The sequence below is a fragment of the Thamnophis elegans genome, chromosome 5 (genome assembly GCF_009769535.1).
Source record: "Thamnophis elegans isolate rThaEle1 chromosome 5, rThaEle1.pri, whole genome shotgun sequence".
NCBI classification, from domain to species: Eukaryota; Metazoa; Chordata; class Lepidosauria; order Squamata; family Colubridae; genus Thamnophis; species Thamnophis elegans.
Window position 1 is genome coordinate 25,540,313 of NC_045545.1, and position 17,286 is coordinate 25,557,598.

Sequence of the window (17,286 nt, forward strand, 5' to 3'; positions counted from 1 at the left end):
ATTTCAAATGTAGAAATTAAGAATTTATATTTATATTTATATACACACACATACACACACACACACACACCTAGTTTGAGTTATTTTAATATTCTAACCATAAATAATGCTTAGCCATTCATTTGTAACACATAAGTAATCATTAAATATAACGATAATAAAATAAAATAAGAACCAATGATTTCTTAGCCATTTTTCTTTCATAATTCTCATAATCAGTTTGTACTACAGCCTGTCTATATCTCATTATATATTTAACAAAATATCCAAGACCATCAATCTACTGTAAATACAACTGGAATATTTGGTAATTTTAATTTCTATAGAAGGTTTAATTAAAGATATCTGAGCAGTTCCCCTAAACAAAGTAATTGTTCTAAGGTAAATTATATATGGCTAATTAAACATGCTTTTGTTTTATCAGTCTGCAAGATTTGCAACTGTAATTTCTAAAATACTCTTGATGTTTGAAGATTTGATGCATGTTCCTTAAACACTCTATTGAATAAATTCAGTTTTCTATAAAATGCACAAATACATGGAACACTCAGCTTCATGTACAATACAAACTTTTGAGTCACTGATGACAAAGTCTACTAAAAGATCACATTTTACAATATTATAGCATTGTGAGTTATTCATTCCACTGATTGATATACACTGATAAAACGTTCACGGTTTTATTGACTAACAGCAAATAAAAACAGAGATAAATAATGAATTTGCAAAGAAATCAGAAAAGTGCCTCAGACCCTCTTCCCAATTTCACATTATGCATAATAGGCAATGAAATTAAATTTAGATTTTTCAGAAAGGCAACAAAGATTTTGAAGCACTTGATTAAACGTTTAACAACTTATTAGTTGAATGCATGCTCTAGCCAAAAGGAAATTCATTTCCTAATAACAAAAGCAATTACAACAAAATAAGAGTTAAAAGATGGAAAACTTTCTGTAAAGGGTAAGAAATCACAGTGTCCAGCATGTAAAGAAAAATATAATCATATCAATTGATTCTGATTTCTCATATTGTCAACTTTGATTTATTGTGAAAGAATATTCAAACTGTTGCCATGTTGACTTCAATCAGAATAATTAGGTAGATAATCAAAATGCCTTTTCTGTCCACATAGACTAGAAAAGAGTTGAGAGAAAATTGACATAAGAGGGGCATAACAGAAATGGCGATAAAGCAGAATTTTGATTAATATTAGAATGAGAACAAATAACAGCAAAGAAAAGGATGTAGCCTAGCAATAAATGAGAATTAAATGCCACAAAATTGATGCATAAAAGGGCACAAATATTGATGAAACAAGAAACAGATCAAAGAGTAGATCTGAAATCTGCAGCAGAATGAATTATATCTGACAAAAGATTTTTTTTAAATAAAGTTATGCAATGGAAACTGAGGATGGCAGTGGGAATCACAATATATGATTCAAGAAGTTGAGAATGAAAACAAAAGTGAAAGAAGCAGCAAAGAAAAGGGCAGGAAGAACAAGAAAGACTAAAGAAACAATGAAACAAAAGGAAAGGAGAAATAGAGAATTTATGATTCTAACATTGCAGTTTTTTTAAGGGACAAATAATATCTTAAGTATTTTTTTTTCACATTTCAAATTTTTAGAAGGTTCATATAAAACATTTTTAGATGCTTTAAAGTTTTATTTTTATTCATTTTCTGCAGTTCATTTTTTTTTAAAAAACACATCTTGTTCATAACAGTATTTTGACAATGTCAATATGTAGCTAGTTCCTATTTTTTCTACTCACAATTGCATGTATTTAGCTTAAGTATATTTCATTTAGCAATGATTTCTGCAACTATCAAATGGTCAGATTGCTGTTCTTCTTTACAGACCCTCTTGAGCAAGTATAAATCTGGCCCATTCCAGATGTTTAAGTACCTAGTACCATAGTCCTTTGCTATTAAAACTACAGTAATCAAGGCAGAGGAGAAATAAACTTTAAAAAAAAACCTAGAAGGCACCAAGCTATCTACCGTGTAGTTTTTCCCAAACAAACAAGCTCATTCCTGATGAATTGCTGTTTTACTTAGATTTAGGCATCCACCACATGTGGTCATGATCTACAAAAATGAGGAGTTTCTCTCTGCAGGCAGCAAATAGTGGAAATTCACATTTTGTCTTTAAGTGGTCACCTCATGTGGCCAGAAGAGGAAACCTGACAATTCCCCACCTCCCAATTTCTACATTCCCACTAACACCACCGGGTTGAAGGACATGATTAAAAAGACCAAATTCCAGAAATAGTCTGCCAAGGTATGTGCCACCATGATGACAAGATGACTGGGCTTTTGGTCTGAGCTCCAAGCTTGGCAATTTGGTTGTGCACAGACAAGTACTATTCAAAGCACACTGCTGATGTCTCTTTGAACGGTGACAAAACATTTGCAGCCAAATTGCCAAGTTTGGAGTTCAGACCAACAGCCCAACTACCAACTTGAGCTACTTATAGTCAAATACGTTTCAGATTACTCTTTTTTAGGGGGGGGGGATTTCTTTGATGATAGACATTAAGGGACAAGAAAGATGCTCTTGGATATGGCCATCATTTTTATTTATTTATATTCCACCTCTATTAGTTTTTACAAATAATTCAAGGCGGTGAACATATCAACATACCTTTGTCCTTCTATATTGATTAGAAAGGTTGTGCTCTGCTATGCGGTTAGTTTTCTGCCATAGACTGTAGCAGAGAGGAGCTTATAATAGCAATAGCACTTAGATTTATATACCGCTTCACAGTGCTTTACAGCACATTCTGGGCAGTTTACAATGTCAGCACATTGTCCTCAATAATCTGGGTCCTCATTTTACTGACCTCGGAAGGATGGAAGGCTGAGTCAACCTTCAGCCCAGTCAGGATCGAACTCCAAGCTGTGGGGAGAGTTTGTTTGCAATACTGCATTTTAACCACTATGCCACCAATGGTTAGACACAGCAGCCCTTTCACATTCTGCTTTCTTTGAAATGTAAAATTAGAACACTTGGGTGAAACAAAGGTAGCTTCCCTTTCTTTTTCCATTAGTCTCTATTAAATTGCCAAGATATTAAAGAATATACATGACAATTCTATACATATACACCTTCTGAATAGATTATCCGAAAGCACATAGTTTAATTTAATTTAGCACAAAGCAGTAGTTTAAAACTATGTTGGTTTTAACTAAGAACTTTTTAATGTAAAAATCTGACATTGCATGAGATCTATTCCTTTCTTGCTCTGATTCCTTCTTGGAAAAAAGGCACAGTTATAGATGGAATTTTCTGTTCCAATGTATGTTAGTTAGGAGTGTGTTCTGTCTGTACAACTTAGGAAAAAATGAATGTGTATGCGGAATATGAATGTGTTCTCCTTTAGATCCTACTATCATATATAATCTGTGTAATACTTTTTGTAATCTATAAGCATTCCCCAAACTTTTTTGTATCAGGGAGCGGTTTGGGAAGAAAAATCATCTTCCTTGAAAACAGGGGGGAGGGATGGTTTCATGCACAACCTAGATCCTGCACATGTGCAGATGAACCTTCACTTGCTTGCTCCAATACTTCCTAATATGCTGCGGACTGTCACTGGCCCATGGCCTGGGGATTGGGGACCCCTGATCCATAAGATCCTACTATTACGTGTATAAAGGTTAGGGTTAGGGTTAGGGTATTGATCTAAAGAGAATCACAGCTGCAATTCTCTGTTATGATTTCCCCCCCTTTTTTTCTGTTTCCATGCAGCATGATGATAACAATGAAACAAAGAAAACATAACCAAAATAAAAAATTTCAAAAACCAAAGGATTTAAGCCATTCTGCTAACAGAAACTATTGTTCAAAAGAAAAAAAGTTGTTACCAATTGTAGGAGTAGTAGCTGCACTCAAGGAATTGGTGGATGAAATAGAAGAGGTGCTTTCGGCACGAGCTAAAGGTGCTATTGGAGGAGGACTAGATGAGTGAATTGGAGGGCTGAAAGGTCTGGACTATAGATAAACACAAAGAACATTAAAAATACACACAATAACCACTCAGTACTCAAAAGTATTCATAACTCTACATAGTCTTAGATTTGGGGATAAAGTGAGGATTAATCCATAAATATCAAGTAGATACTTACTCTGATTTCTCAGCAGCCTGGCTACAATTGATCACAAGATTCAATTTTAATCAATATAATCTTTGGTTTGACAACTTCCTCTCTTCATCCAAGAAGAGTGTGACACCAAAGATATGGGCGCTTTTGTTTTGTTTTGTTTTGAAAGCTTTGAAGAATCAAATTGGAATCTTTCCTTTCTTAAGGGCAAACCCATCCATTCATTCTTAAAAATCCCCAAACCAATCCCAAAACCATGTATAATTTTATCACATTTGAAAGGTCAATAGATAACAAAAGTTACATATTCCAACCTAATCTATAGGTTGAGAATTCAGCCTTTCAGGAAGTGGGAATGTTATAATAAGGATTCACCTGATAGGAGATTTAGACTAAATTCTTAGCTGATTTCCCTTTGCATCCCACAAACTTCAACTCTATCTCCATTGCTCTCAGATAACAGTTTATCAAAGGAGCAGAGCATACTGACCTACTGGCTTTCAGCAAGTTGTAAATTAACTAGGTGTTTTTAATTAGTTTGTAAAGGAAAGCTGACAATTTAATTCAATCTATGTTCAAGTCTAGGGTTCCATCCCGGGATGGAAAGTCTCAAGGGGCAAGGCAAGAAATTGAGAATTCCAGCATAGAAAAGTAATACACTTATGGGCCCTTGAAAATAAGGTCATAATAAGAAACTGTTCCAGCTTTAACTATAATGGACAAAGCATTAATGTGCCCAAAGCTAATGATGCTCCTGTGGGTTGAATGGTCTCATTTTTGGTGTCTTTTGGTGAAGCAAGAGTAGTACAATCTTATAGTATGCTGAATTCTGAATTCTTTGCATCAGAATGGCTATTTGGCTAGACTTCTCTGTAACAACTATCCAGTAATTCTTTCCTATTCCTCCTTCTTGGGTAAGACTAGAGTCATGGAAAACAGGTGAAGATATTTTAGCAAAAATCACATTCCAGCTCCATCTTTCAGTCTATAAAGTACAAGTCTTTTCCAATCCTATATTTTTTAAAAATAAATATGAGATTATCTTGTCAAGAAATAGATGCAAATAATAGCAACCGTGATTGATTTGAAATGATAAAAACTATAAATTATTATCATTTCTTTACATGAGAAAATCTTGATATTTTTTGCTAAAGTAATAATTCTAAAAAAAACTTTCATGAAAGCCAACAAAACTACCCCACAATTTTATATTTAATTCATTTTAAAAATCCAACATTAAATTATAACACACTTTTGGATATTTTTAAACGAAATCAAGAATTTAACTAGAGACAACAAACATAATTTTAGATTTTTTTATTCATTTACTTAATTATTATACTTCTATTCCTCATACTCATAACCAAGCCAGCCCACAGTGGTTAATATTATATATTTTTTTCATATCTACAGTGTTTAATGTCTCTATAGTAGGCAAAGAGATGTTCCAACTCAGTGCAGTTAGCAATTTGTAAAAAAAAATCTAAAACATACCACATCAACACCTGGCTTTCCCGGAGGTAACTTTGGACGAGATGGGGGTCTAGGAGGCGGTGGTGGTGGGGTAGGGCTGCTGCAAGTTGTCAATGGGGTCGCAGGGCGAGCAGGTGATGATGACCCTGAAAGAAATGTACACCATCAGTATGGGGTTAAGCTGCTCTCATGACAGCTCCCTCCACCTTTAAAGTATTTATCCCACAGGGTGGAGAGTCAATCAAGCTAAACAATGCAGTACCAGCTTGGGATTTGGGTCATGGGTTACTGAGTAAACATATATCTTCATATACGTGGACTCAAACTGGATGAAATAGACAGTTGCTAACCAGATAGGTCATCATGAAGTAGAAGAGCTTATTTCTCTGCTTTTGTGCCAGTGCAGTTTTTACATGTATGTAACAATATATATGCTTTGGCTATGTTTGCTTGCGTATAAACCTTACGAAGTTTAATTCGAAAGGAGCACTAGTTGAACTGCACCATTTTAGATTAAGTGTGGCTGCTCAGCATTCCAAAATATTGCCTTCTTTCTTTAATATTAACTTGTAAATAAATGGACGGTGAGCGATTGTTCCAAAAATTTAATCGGGGACGCTGCCATCAATTAATAATGATAAAAATAGGTACACTGCAAACCTGCATGTATTTATTTAGAAATATGAATATACTCCCATGTAAATGGATTTTCAATCTTAGTGAATGGTAAGTCACAGTAAAAAGAAGAATAAAAAGCTGGCAAATCAGATAACAACCAAGGACGATTCATGAAAATTAGTGAAAATCTGATATTACTCTGGAGAAAAATGCATGTCCAGAATTTAAGAAATTGATATATTTCTTACTATTTCAAGGTAATTTTTCCCAAATTGTTGAACACGTTTTCTAAATTGCCACTGACAGTTGTTAAACAAGCTGTTTCATCTAAGAATAATCATTCATTATGAAAGAATAATACTGAAACCGATTTAAGTCACATGCCAATGTAAATCCAACTACCATACAAATTCTTTTTGTTTTTGTTTTGTTTTTTTGCCAACGGACTAGAATGTCTTTTTTGAAACTCAAGAATATGAGGAATCTTTAAAAATTATCCTACCAGAACTCCAATATCGTATCCGAAATGACTTCCAATGACATTTAAGCTTTTACTTATGTTTGGTAACATCAAACATTTGTTTTAATTGGAAGAAGTCAAGCTGTGTCTTCTTTCTACTCTATCAGTATTCTTCCTGGAAACTAGAACAGTTGCAGCATGGAAGGAATTCACAGCATGGACTCCTTGTATACCCGGTGAGTGTACAGCAGTGATTAGTGTGTATCACAGGAAGGAAGTATGCTGCAGTTGCTCTCACGCTGCCAAAGGGAAAATATAAAAATGGCCCATAAAACTTGTAAGTATACATACTTATTACATTATCCGTTCCAATGAATAGTGCATCTTCTTTCTCCCAAGATGAAAAGTATATATATATATAGTACAAAGGGCTGCACAAAGCATTTGGAAGGGATGCTTTGTGAAACATTTGGGTGAATGAAGTGCCCCTCCTTAAAGAGTTAAAGCAGACATATCCTCCAGATAGTTTGGAGTAAATGCTGGAAGGATTTGTCTGATTGTCTGTGTAGTACTGTATTTGTGCATGCAATGCCACTTTGGGGGCAGTCAGCATAGAAAAATTGTACCTGCAAACAAATCCATAGGCAGCTAAGGAAGCGTTTAGGAAGAGGTGACTTGGATGCTTTGAAGATGAATACTTGGCTTGGGAAAGCCAAATATTGCAATACTTTACAAAGATCCCATTTTAAATATTTGGCACAGCCCTGTCAAATGACAAAGATTTATTTCAAGGAAATAGAGAAAGGATGTCTATATTCAACCAATCAGATTTTGGTGGTGTTTTCCTAAGTCTTAAACTGAACCCTTTAGCATCAAACAAGACATTCTTGTCAGGAGGGTTGATCTATCATGTCAGCATTAGTGAAACTTATAATCACTGACTGATCACATGCTTCATGCAGTCAGTAAAACACTCAGCTGCGAGGAGAGGGTGGATGGATGGAGCTTTAAAATACAGCATCATAAATTATTATGTAATATTTGTTGCATTAATAATGTTCCATTTGCTAAGCATGCTCTGAATAATTTGCTTATGCAAGATGAGGCTTTGGAAAAAGTTGATAATTTAGGTTTTTTAGTGACCCCATACTGCTGGAGTAATACATTTTTTGCTCTGAAACTAATTTTCCTTTCCTTTCCTTTTCTTTCCTTCCTGCCCTGCCCTGCCCTTTTTTCCCCTTCTTTTTCTTTCCTTTCCTTTCCTTCGTTATTGTAAAAAAAAACCTGCAAAATGATTGCACAAATATTCGTTGTGTACTGCTATATAGTTGAGATTTCTCTATTAGTGACAAATGAAATAAAGAGGGAATGTATATTGATGAATCTATGTCTATGGAGATTCTTAATCATCCAAGTCATGGTTGTCCCAAAGGTGCTTTTTTCAAAAGGGAACCGGACTTTCTTCTTCTCCAGTCAAAACTGAAGAAGCTTCTTGGATGAGAAGTGAAACGTCTTCAGGAAAAAACAAAGTCCGGTTCCCTTTTGAAAAAGCACTCTTGTCATGAACCTACACTATGAAACTAGTGGGACTTTACCTTTGGAAGAATACATCTATCTTCTGGAAACAGCAAAGAAGCTTTATATTCAAGGAATGATACACAGAATTGAAAATGTTTTTACAGAATCTTCAGATACCTTAGCAATTTTCTAAAATGTAATATTTAGTGTAGAAATTACTAGATAGTTCTGTCTCAAAATCAGAAAAAGAAATGGACACTTTTAATAGAATTGTCATTTTGTATCTAATGCCAATCAATTATTATGATAATTTTGGTGGTAACTGACATTTCAATGGGCTAGAATGGCTGTACACACACACACACACACTTTTTGTTATATTGTATGTTTCCTAGATAATTTTCTGATTGTTTCCTATTTTTTTACTGTAACCAGTAAAGTAGAGTAGAGTAAAGGAAAAGGAAAACTTTCCCTCTCTTCCATCTAATTATTAAGCAAATGTATTCATCCTTTTTGAGTTCTTGACATACATGCAGAATTCAGAATGACTGCATTAAGTTACATTATTTTTATTGGGACTGGTATCTGAAAATACATCCCTGTGCTCCATTTTAATCCACATACAAAACTTCATGGAAATCTGTTGTGGTAAATACACAAGAAGAAACTTCCTCAATAGCCATCAACTCTGTCTTTGAAAGTGCCAAAACAAGCAAAAACACAACAACTGCAAAATATATTGTAATAATTGATTATAGTTACACAGGAAAGGAATTTTGAAATAGGAAAGCATACATGTCTATAGATCCCTATCGTCCTTAACTGTACATATTATTATATAGAACTGTAAGAGATGCTAAAAGCCCGATTAGCTTCCAGTTCCAGTCACTCGTGGGAATAATGTGAAACAGATAATACACAATCTATTTTTGCACTTGCTTTTTATAAAAAAAGATGAATCCTAGATTGCTGTAAACAGATAATGTTGCAATTATATTGCAGATCCAACCCCAGGTCTAACTTGTATTTTTTAGGGAGAACATCTTAATCAAAATCAACTATCAAACTTCAGGAAAATAAAACACTTCAAGAAATAAGAGAAGCGTTTTATCCCAAAATAAAATGAACTGTGAAAGTTTGGTTTCCGGTTCTTTTTGGGAAAATAATTCAAATTAAAAAAGGATTTTTTCCACTTAGGACAATGATGGTGAACCTTTTAGGCACGAGTGCCCAAACTGCACGTGTGTGCATGCCCAAATTGAAAGGTGCATGCATGTGTATGAACGCATGTGCACAAATGCACACATACAACATGCATGTGCGCAAACAGGCGCATGTGTGGACAGGCACATGTATGGACATGCACGCATGCTCAGGAGAGACCTAAAGAGGTCAGATCTTTTTCTTCCATGAGCTTCTATTTCATCATTTGCAGGGAAACAGAAGCTCACAAAAGAAACGCCATGCAGATCTGACCCGGGGCAATGGTGTGTGTGCCAGCAGAGAGGGCTTCATGTACCACCACTGGCACACGAGCCATAGGTTCGCCATCATGGACCTAGAGCATTTTAAATGTGCAAAACTGATTCTTTATTTCAATGACAAGCCATACGAAACTGTTTGTAGCTAAGCCAGAAGTTATTCACTTCATCATCCATCTGTGGATAGATATATACAAGTTCTAAGCTATTCCATTAATCATATCTGGAACATATAAGGGCATTTCCTGCTTTAAACAAAAATGATAATTTTAAAGACTAATGTTAACATTTAGTCTGTTTCCTAAAAATAGTAATGATGAAATTTTCTATTAAGGAACAAAAATACAACATGGAAGGATAGGTTTTAAGACCCCTTGGAATGGGGTGATGTTTTGGGGTTTTTTTTTGCCTCAGAATAGCATTTGAATATATCTTTTTGTTCCCCTCTCTTGTTGTTCACTCTTGCCACAAAAGGCATTTTCTTTGAAAATAGGGATTATGTAAGCATCAACAGGGAGAGGTTATCGAAGACAAGAGAGTATTCTTCAGTCTCATCTTAGATGAACACATTATTGATTTCCTATTTGTAATTAGGCAACAGGTAGCTTTCATTTCCTTCCAAAATTGAATTGGGAGCCAGAGAAAAAACACAAAGCATATGTTGCCCAAAGGAAGTTACTTACAGGTCACACTCAAGAAATTATTCCCATATAAGAAGAAGCTACAGTTCTTTTTCAGACTCTGGACAATTGTTTTTAGTTACAAAGGGAGATGAGTTTAACTTGTTGCTTGTAGAAATAATGGGGTGCATGTTTCACTCTCATCCCTCCATTTTTATTTTCCAAACTACTCAAAGACTACTTTAGGAAAGGTATGTGCAGGGAAAGCAACCCAAAATGTCGCTCCCCTGAAGTATTGATTATTGATCTAAGATTTAAATACTTTACTGTCTTGCTAAATTCCCATCAGAGCTCCTATTAGTCTGAGAATAGCCACAAATATTTTCTTATCATCACAAAGGGAAGGAGTTTGTCTTGATGTCATTTGGAGCACCTTGGAGTCCGTGGTACACAATAACAGCTTCAGAAGTAGATGAATGGATTTCTTGGAGACTAAACTAATTTTTCATTTACCCATTGTTTGTTTCTTGGGCTACTACAGTCATTTGCTATAACCACACTTGTATTTCCAATGAAATAGCACTAAATATAACTTGCTATTGGGATTATTATATTGGGATTACTATATTAAGATTAAATTATTATCTCTCTTAAATTGAGTTCATCTCACGATGACTGTATGGACATGTCCATTTTTCCTCAATCTCACATCTAGAGGTGAGTGAAGCAAGAAAGACAAAATTGACTCTTTCACTGCTCATTATCTGTATAACTCTTATCATACCTGTTAGCTGATGTCTGGGCTGATTCTCATGAGGGTATAGCACTATTCTTGAATAGCATTACAGCTATCTTTTAAAAAAGAGCTTATCAGCTGAATATAAGCTAATTGAGAGGCTTTTTTTGATTGCCAATTAAAATTTGCATTCTCCCTGATCCACATCCCATTTAAGGAGAGTTTGGTTGATTATGTTTGTTGGGAGAAGTAAGCCAGGGAAGTCCACCAATCTATGTCCTCAGTATTTTCTGTACCATTTATAGGCACTATTCTGTGGTGGGGCAAAGATCACTACAGTGGACACAGGCAGGAGTGCACTGCTATGGGTTCTCCCACATTCGGGAGACATTATGGTCTGTTCAGAGAACCTCCAAATCCCACCCCTGGCTGGCCCTGCCCACCCCTCCCTGCCCTTCCCAGGAGTCTCCACGCTGCCTGTTTTGGATGCGAGGTAAGTGCAGGGCCCGCATGGAGGCTTGGGGAAGGGGGAAAACAGGCTTTCTGGAAGTTCCAGAAGGTCAGAATGGGCCCATTTCTGGCCTCTAGAGGGCATCCGGAGCCTGGGGGAAGCAGTTTTTGGCCTCCCAAATGCTCGAGGAAAGCCTCCAGAACCTGGGGAAGACAAAAATGCCCCCCCCCCCCCAGCCATGGTGTAGGAGGCTGATTAGGCCATGCCCACCCAGCAACCGGACAGAGAACCCGTTGCTGAAATTTTTGAAGCCCACCCCTGGATACAGGCCCTGAGAGGGGGAAAATTCTTCATTTAAGACTTAATATATCAATATGTGCAGATGTGATCTTTGCTGCTATTAAAGTGCTATCAAATTGTTTTTTCATGACTACTGATTATAGAAGTCCTGAATTATATAGATGAAGGTGGAAAGTCATGTTAGACTTCTTTTTTCTGCAAAAAGGTCAAGAAGGAACTGTGGTAACCCGGCAGAGCACAGATTATTTTCTTATGCTTTCCTCCTGAGGAAAATTGCCAAGTGAAGTAAATTAAATATTTCATTTCTTAATTCAGAGCTTTGATAAATTTAAAGAAATCCTGATCAATGATAATACATTTCCACCTTTACCTGGTGCTTAAGACATAAAGCTCATCAACAATTAGACATTCAGCAATGGTAGGAAAATAAAACATACTATCAAGGATTAACAGTTGAGTTGGGTCACAAGAGAACGGAATTAAAGAAAAAAAAAAGGCCACTGGGCACAGTACAATCAAACAAAAGGGAATGATTGATGCTAAAAGCCAAAAACAAAACAAAAAACTAACAGCTAAAAAGGCTTGTTGTTTCACACAGCAGCATTCATGGCCACACTGAAGCACACTCAAAGCTGTTTAGACATACCACTGGTGCTTCCTGTGCCACCGCCAGGGCTGGGTCCAGGTGATGACACCACTGTCCTGTAGGTAGGAGGTGGAGGGGGAGGTGGTGTTGCTCTCTGTCCCACCCCAAAATCTTTAGGAGATGCTGCTGGTGCTAAGTTATCATCTTTAACGTGGGTCTGCTCTGAAACTTTCTTCTGAACCTCTTCTAAATTGAGTGGAGAAGGAACATTGCGAGAGACTTCAGCCTCTGGAGGCTCTTCTGGGATTTCGGATGCCACAGGTGGGGACACCACTTTTTCCCTTGAAGTCACCTCTGGAGTTACATTTTCCAGGGACTGATCAGAAAAACTGATCCATTTATCCTCTGCGTTATCAGCAACAGAATTGGGGGACAATACTGGGCCAAAAATGTTGTCCAAGTCATTGATTGATGGTTGTTTGTCACTTTTGACCTCTGTTGCTGTCTGGTCATTTCCTGTGGTCAAAGTAGTTGATTTCAAACTTTTAACATCAACTGGTACAGTTAAGTTGTATTATTGCTCTACGTATGTATGGGGATTTTAAAATTCAAGCTACATTCTACCACAAAGACACTTTGATAACACATTTAAAAGGTGCTTTTGAGAACATAGTTGTGTGCAGGTATCCATATAACTTTGAGGTACATTCCATGTAAATTCAAAATCAAATATCATATGTTATATATTGATAGAGAAAATTACCTAGGCAACACAATTGACACTTTGACTTTATTACTAGATATTAGGAGAGAAATGGCCAAACTATAAAAATTTAAACAAGGTGATGTATGTACACGTATGAACATGTGTATTGCATAATGCATTGGATTATGTGATATGCAATGTGACATTGTTTTAGCAAATCAAAAAGAATATAATTCGCAATACATTTCTATGCTTCAGTTGAATCGTTATTATTGCCAAAATAAATTTTAGTAAATGTAGAAGAACATTTGACAACAGATGTGTTAAGTGACAGGAAATGATTCTTAATGAAAAATTAATGGTTGCTATATTCAAATAATTGTTGCATTACTTAATTTCAGTGCTTGGGATAATCTGAAATTAAATAAACAGTTTCTAAATTCTTTTCCTTCTGTGAAAGAAAATGTTTAAAGTTCAATATGTGTCTTAATATGTGATTAGTCATGATTCAACAAAAGTTAAGCAAATTTAATTCCCATTGACAAAGAGATACATCCCTGGCCTCCATTTTATCTGAAATGGCTGCAATTTTCCAATTCTGCGTACAAAATAGAAAACAATGTAGAACTATTTTCTTTTCATAAAAAAGAAGACTATTCCATATGTGCAGAGCTCTGGATCACAGCTAATAAGTACATTGATAGAATATAATTTCTGTAATTGATATTCTGTAATTATGAATAAATATATATAAAACCAAAAATTTTTTAGGAATGCAAAATTATACTAATTTTTTATTTCCCCCTTGCTGATTGCTATATTCCAGATAGGAGTGGAGAAGGCTGTATTTGAGAAACATAATCATTATATATTTTAGTATATTTGTAGTCTACCTTTCTATCAAAGTGTAGCACACCAAGGGAGGTAACCATCTACCACAGGCCATGTATATATAAATGAAATATTGATAAAAAGAGAAAAAATTCTGATCCAAAATGTTACATATGTTTGTAAAGCAATATTTAAAAAATTGAGTTTGTATGCATGGCTGTTTTCCTTATATAACAGAATCACTTGTTGATTGAGAAGAAACCCCTAAATGCATTAAGATTCAAGACATACTTAAGCTTCCCAACTTTTCTTATACAAAATTGAGTCTTGTAAGCAAAAGCTTACTAATAAAATTAAAATTACCAAAAAATATTCACATTTTGAGTGCTTAATGTAGCACAGATGACAGAAGCATTTCAAAATTTCAAGGGTTTAGACGATAATGTATTAAGCTTCATCAGTTATTTTTTGATATCTAAAAAGAGAAACCTGCTTAAAATATTTTGTGAACAAAATATTAAACACATACAGTACATGCATAATATTAAGAAATTGTGATTGAGTTCATATTAATGTTTCATAATGTATGCTAAACAAGGTCATCATGATTGTGCAGCCAAATGTACAAGTATTAGACCTGACTATTTGTGTCAAATATTCTTACCTACTCCAATTGTTAAAGGGGAACCAGCATGGGGAGGTGTAGCAGGAATGTTTTTGGGTGGAAGTGGTGGAGGTGCTGTAACATAAAAGGAACATTTCAAGGACAAGGATAGACAAAGCTCAATCACAAAGAATTGACAACTCAGTCTCATGTAGATGTAGCTGCAATTCAGAGAGTTCATTGTACAAGCAGAAGACATTTCCACTTGTGCAGGAACAACAGTTGTTAACAGCTTGCAGTTGTTAGTTAACATCCCATAATTTTTATGCAGAATATCTCTACCATCAGAAACACGTGTTTAATATGGAAGGAGACATAATAATTTTGCTAAACATTATACATTTTAAAATAACATAGCCATTTTAATGATAAATTTCTCTTCTGTTTTCTGATTATTTTTTCTTTCTAATATATTATATTGGCAGTAAAGGTGAGTTTTCATTGCACAGTTGAATTAATATCTCTGTTCCCACACAGTCTAATGAGCCATAATCCCTAGTAGATTTACTTCTTTTTTTATTTCACAATTTTTCAACTACACAGGCCCAACAAATTAAACCACTTTTTCCAAGAATTATTCTAACTTACTTCCAGATGGGAAGGGACGTGATGCATTTGGAGATTCTACACTGGAGTTCGCTGGTTGCACAGAACCCCAAACTTCACACTGATCTATGGGACCTGAAGCTATATATAAGCAGACATATAACAACATATTAATTTAGAAGTAACACAAGAACTTGATTCTTTTTTATTTCCAGTAAGAGTTTAACTCTGAACTTTAGGTATTACGGAATTGCAGCAGCTATTCAAATAAAAGAAATAAAAATAAATTAATCCAAATACTGGTAAGTAGTATTTTGAGTGTTTGTTTTACCATAAAATGTGCAGTACAATGTTGGAACCAGTGGCTTCCTGATGCACGCATCCATTTCACATTTCTCATTCATCTAATATGGCACATATTTTTTTAAAAAAATATCAAAATGCTTGTGAAAATGATTCAGATAGGGGCAAAAAAGGAAACAACATAGATTTGATTCCATGTTTTTCTTAGATTAGCAAATCAGTAGCCTGCGGAGCATAGATACAATCACAATAAGAAAGAAACAGCCAGCTGCATCTGCTCAAACAGCAGGGGACAGCATAATGAAAGCAGCATTGATGCAAAATCTACATGGAGTAATGGTATGGGGATGATATTGAACTGGAGCAGGTAAGATCCAACTTCCAATCATAGAAGTTAATTGGGTAACAATCACATTTTTCAATCCAAATTAACACATGGGCTATAGGAACAAACTCAAATAGAGAGAAAGCTAGGTATTCCCACCTGAGCCCCTGAGAAAAATGCAAACTATAGATCTAATACATAAATACAGTTTAATAATTTACCTTCCAATTTGTCTTCTTCAAATGTAGATTCTAGAGGTGGACCAAATAATGGTGCTAGGACAGCAGCATCTTCTGAAGTTCTTTTGCTACAGAAAAAAATAGTTACTTGATATCAGATGTGGTAAATAGTTTAGGTTAAAAAAAATAAATTTTCCATAAAAACAAATGTCAAACTTTTAAATGTCATTTTATATATTTACACAAGAATTGAGTTTTGTTGTGAATTGCTTGTTATAGATCTGCTAATAACCATTGCCATATCTATGTAAGGAAAATATGATTCACTGCAGCAACTATGCAGATTTAAGTTATACTAAAATATACAGTATACTGTTGTCAATGTAGCCATTCAATGCTCAAAAGTTTATATATGAACAATTTTATAAAATTTAATATATTAAAAAGAAAGTAGGTTCTTAAGTACTAATCCTTGAGAAATCAAAGAACACTATCCATATTACCAGACTTGAATACTGATTTGGACACATAAAAGTAAAACAGCCAATTTATTAACCTCACAAGAGCCACTAAAGACTGAAGATAGAATATTCTAAGTGTTGGGAGAATGGAATAGAATATAAAGAGTGGGTACATAAGAGGTGGGTAATTATAGCAACTTTACGACCTATGGACTTCAAATCCCAGAATTCCTGAGCCAGCCATAAAGTTGTCATAGTTGCCCACCTGAATAGGAGTCCTTTTTACTGTGTTTTATTTCATGTTATTCATGTTACTTTCTATAGTTGTAAAGGGAAGTTCAGGAACCATATTTTGAAATTGTTAGACAAATGGGGCTCAATTTCTTTGAAAATACCATTGTGACTTTCTGGTTCTGCAGTAGAAGCAGAGAATCATCTGAAAAAACTTCTTTAATATTTAGAAAATTGTGCCTACTCAGCTCTGGAAATCTTAAATTGAGCCTTTGGAATACTGTTCTGTTTCTTCAAAAATGCAGACACACATATACACATACCAACCAAAGATAAAACCCCCAAGCAAGAAAATAAATACTGGAAGCAGAATTTCACAACCAGTAATGAAAGTTCCTGTCTTTTTTAAAAAAGAAGCTTATTCAGTTTATTTACAACAGGCAATATGATTTAATTTGATATTTAAAAATTCAGGAAATTAAAATGTCAACAGCAAAAAGTTATCAGATATATGAATAGTTTACCCCAATATGTAAAATATTACACCTATCTTTTTGTATAATATTTTCCATCATTTAAAGGCATTTTGTTATATTTTCCATTCAAAGATATCAAATGATAGCGTAATAAAAGCAATAAATCCTCTAAAATATATCCCAGTAAAATATAATAAGAAAACATCAGAAAATA

General features: G+C 34.8%; 1 protein-coding gene across 1 annotated transcript in view; it reads right to left on the reverse strand.

The window, feature by feature from the left end:
• The window catches only part of SGIP1 (SH3GL interacting endocytic adaptor 1), an 82,373-nt gene that overhangs the window by 30,839 nt on the left and 34,248 nt on the right, over positions 1 to 17,286 (reverse strand). Inside the window, exons 12-17 of the mRNA XM_032217806.1 lie at positions 15,947 to 16,032; positions 15,140 to 15,232; positions 14,552 to 14,626; positions 12,411 to 12,866; positions 5,602 to 5,726; positions 3,871 to 3,997 (exon numbers count right to left, since the gene is read on the reverse strand). Of these exons, the coding sequence (XP_032073697.1) occupies positions 3,871 to 3,997; positions 5,602 to 5,726; positions 12,411 to 12,866; positions 14,552 to 14,626; positions 15,140 to 15,232; positions 15,947 to 16,032 (962 nt within the window). The remainder of the gene's footprint in view (positions 1 to 3,870; positions 3,998 to 5,601; positions 5,727 to 12,410; positions 12,867 to 14,551; positions 14,627 to 15,139; positions 15,233 to 15,946; positions 16,033 to 17,286) is intronic.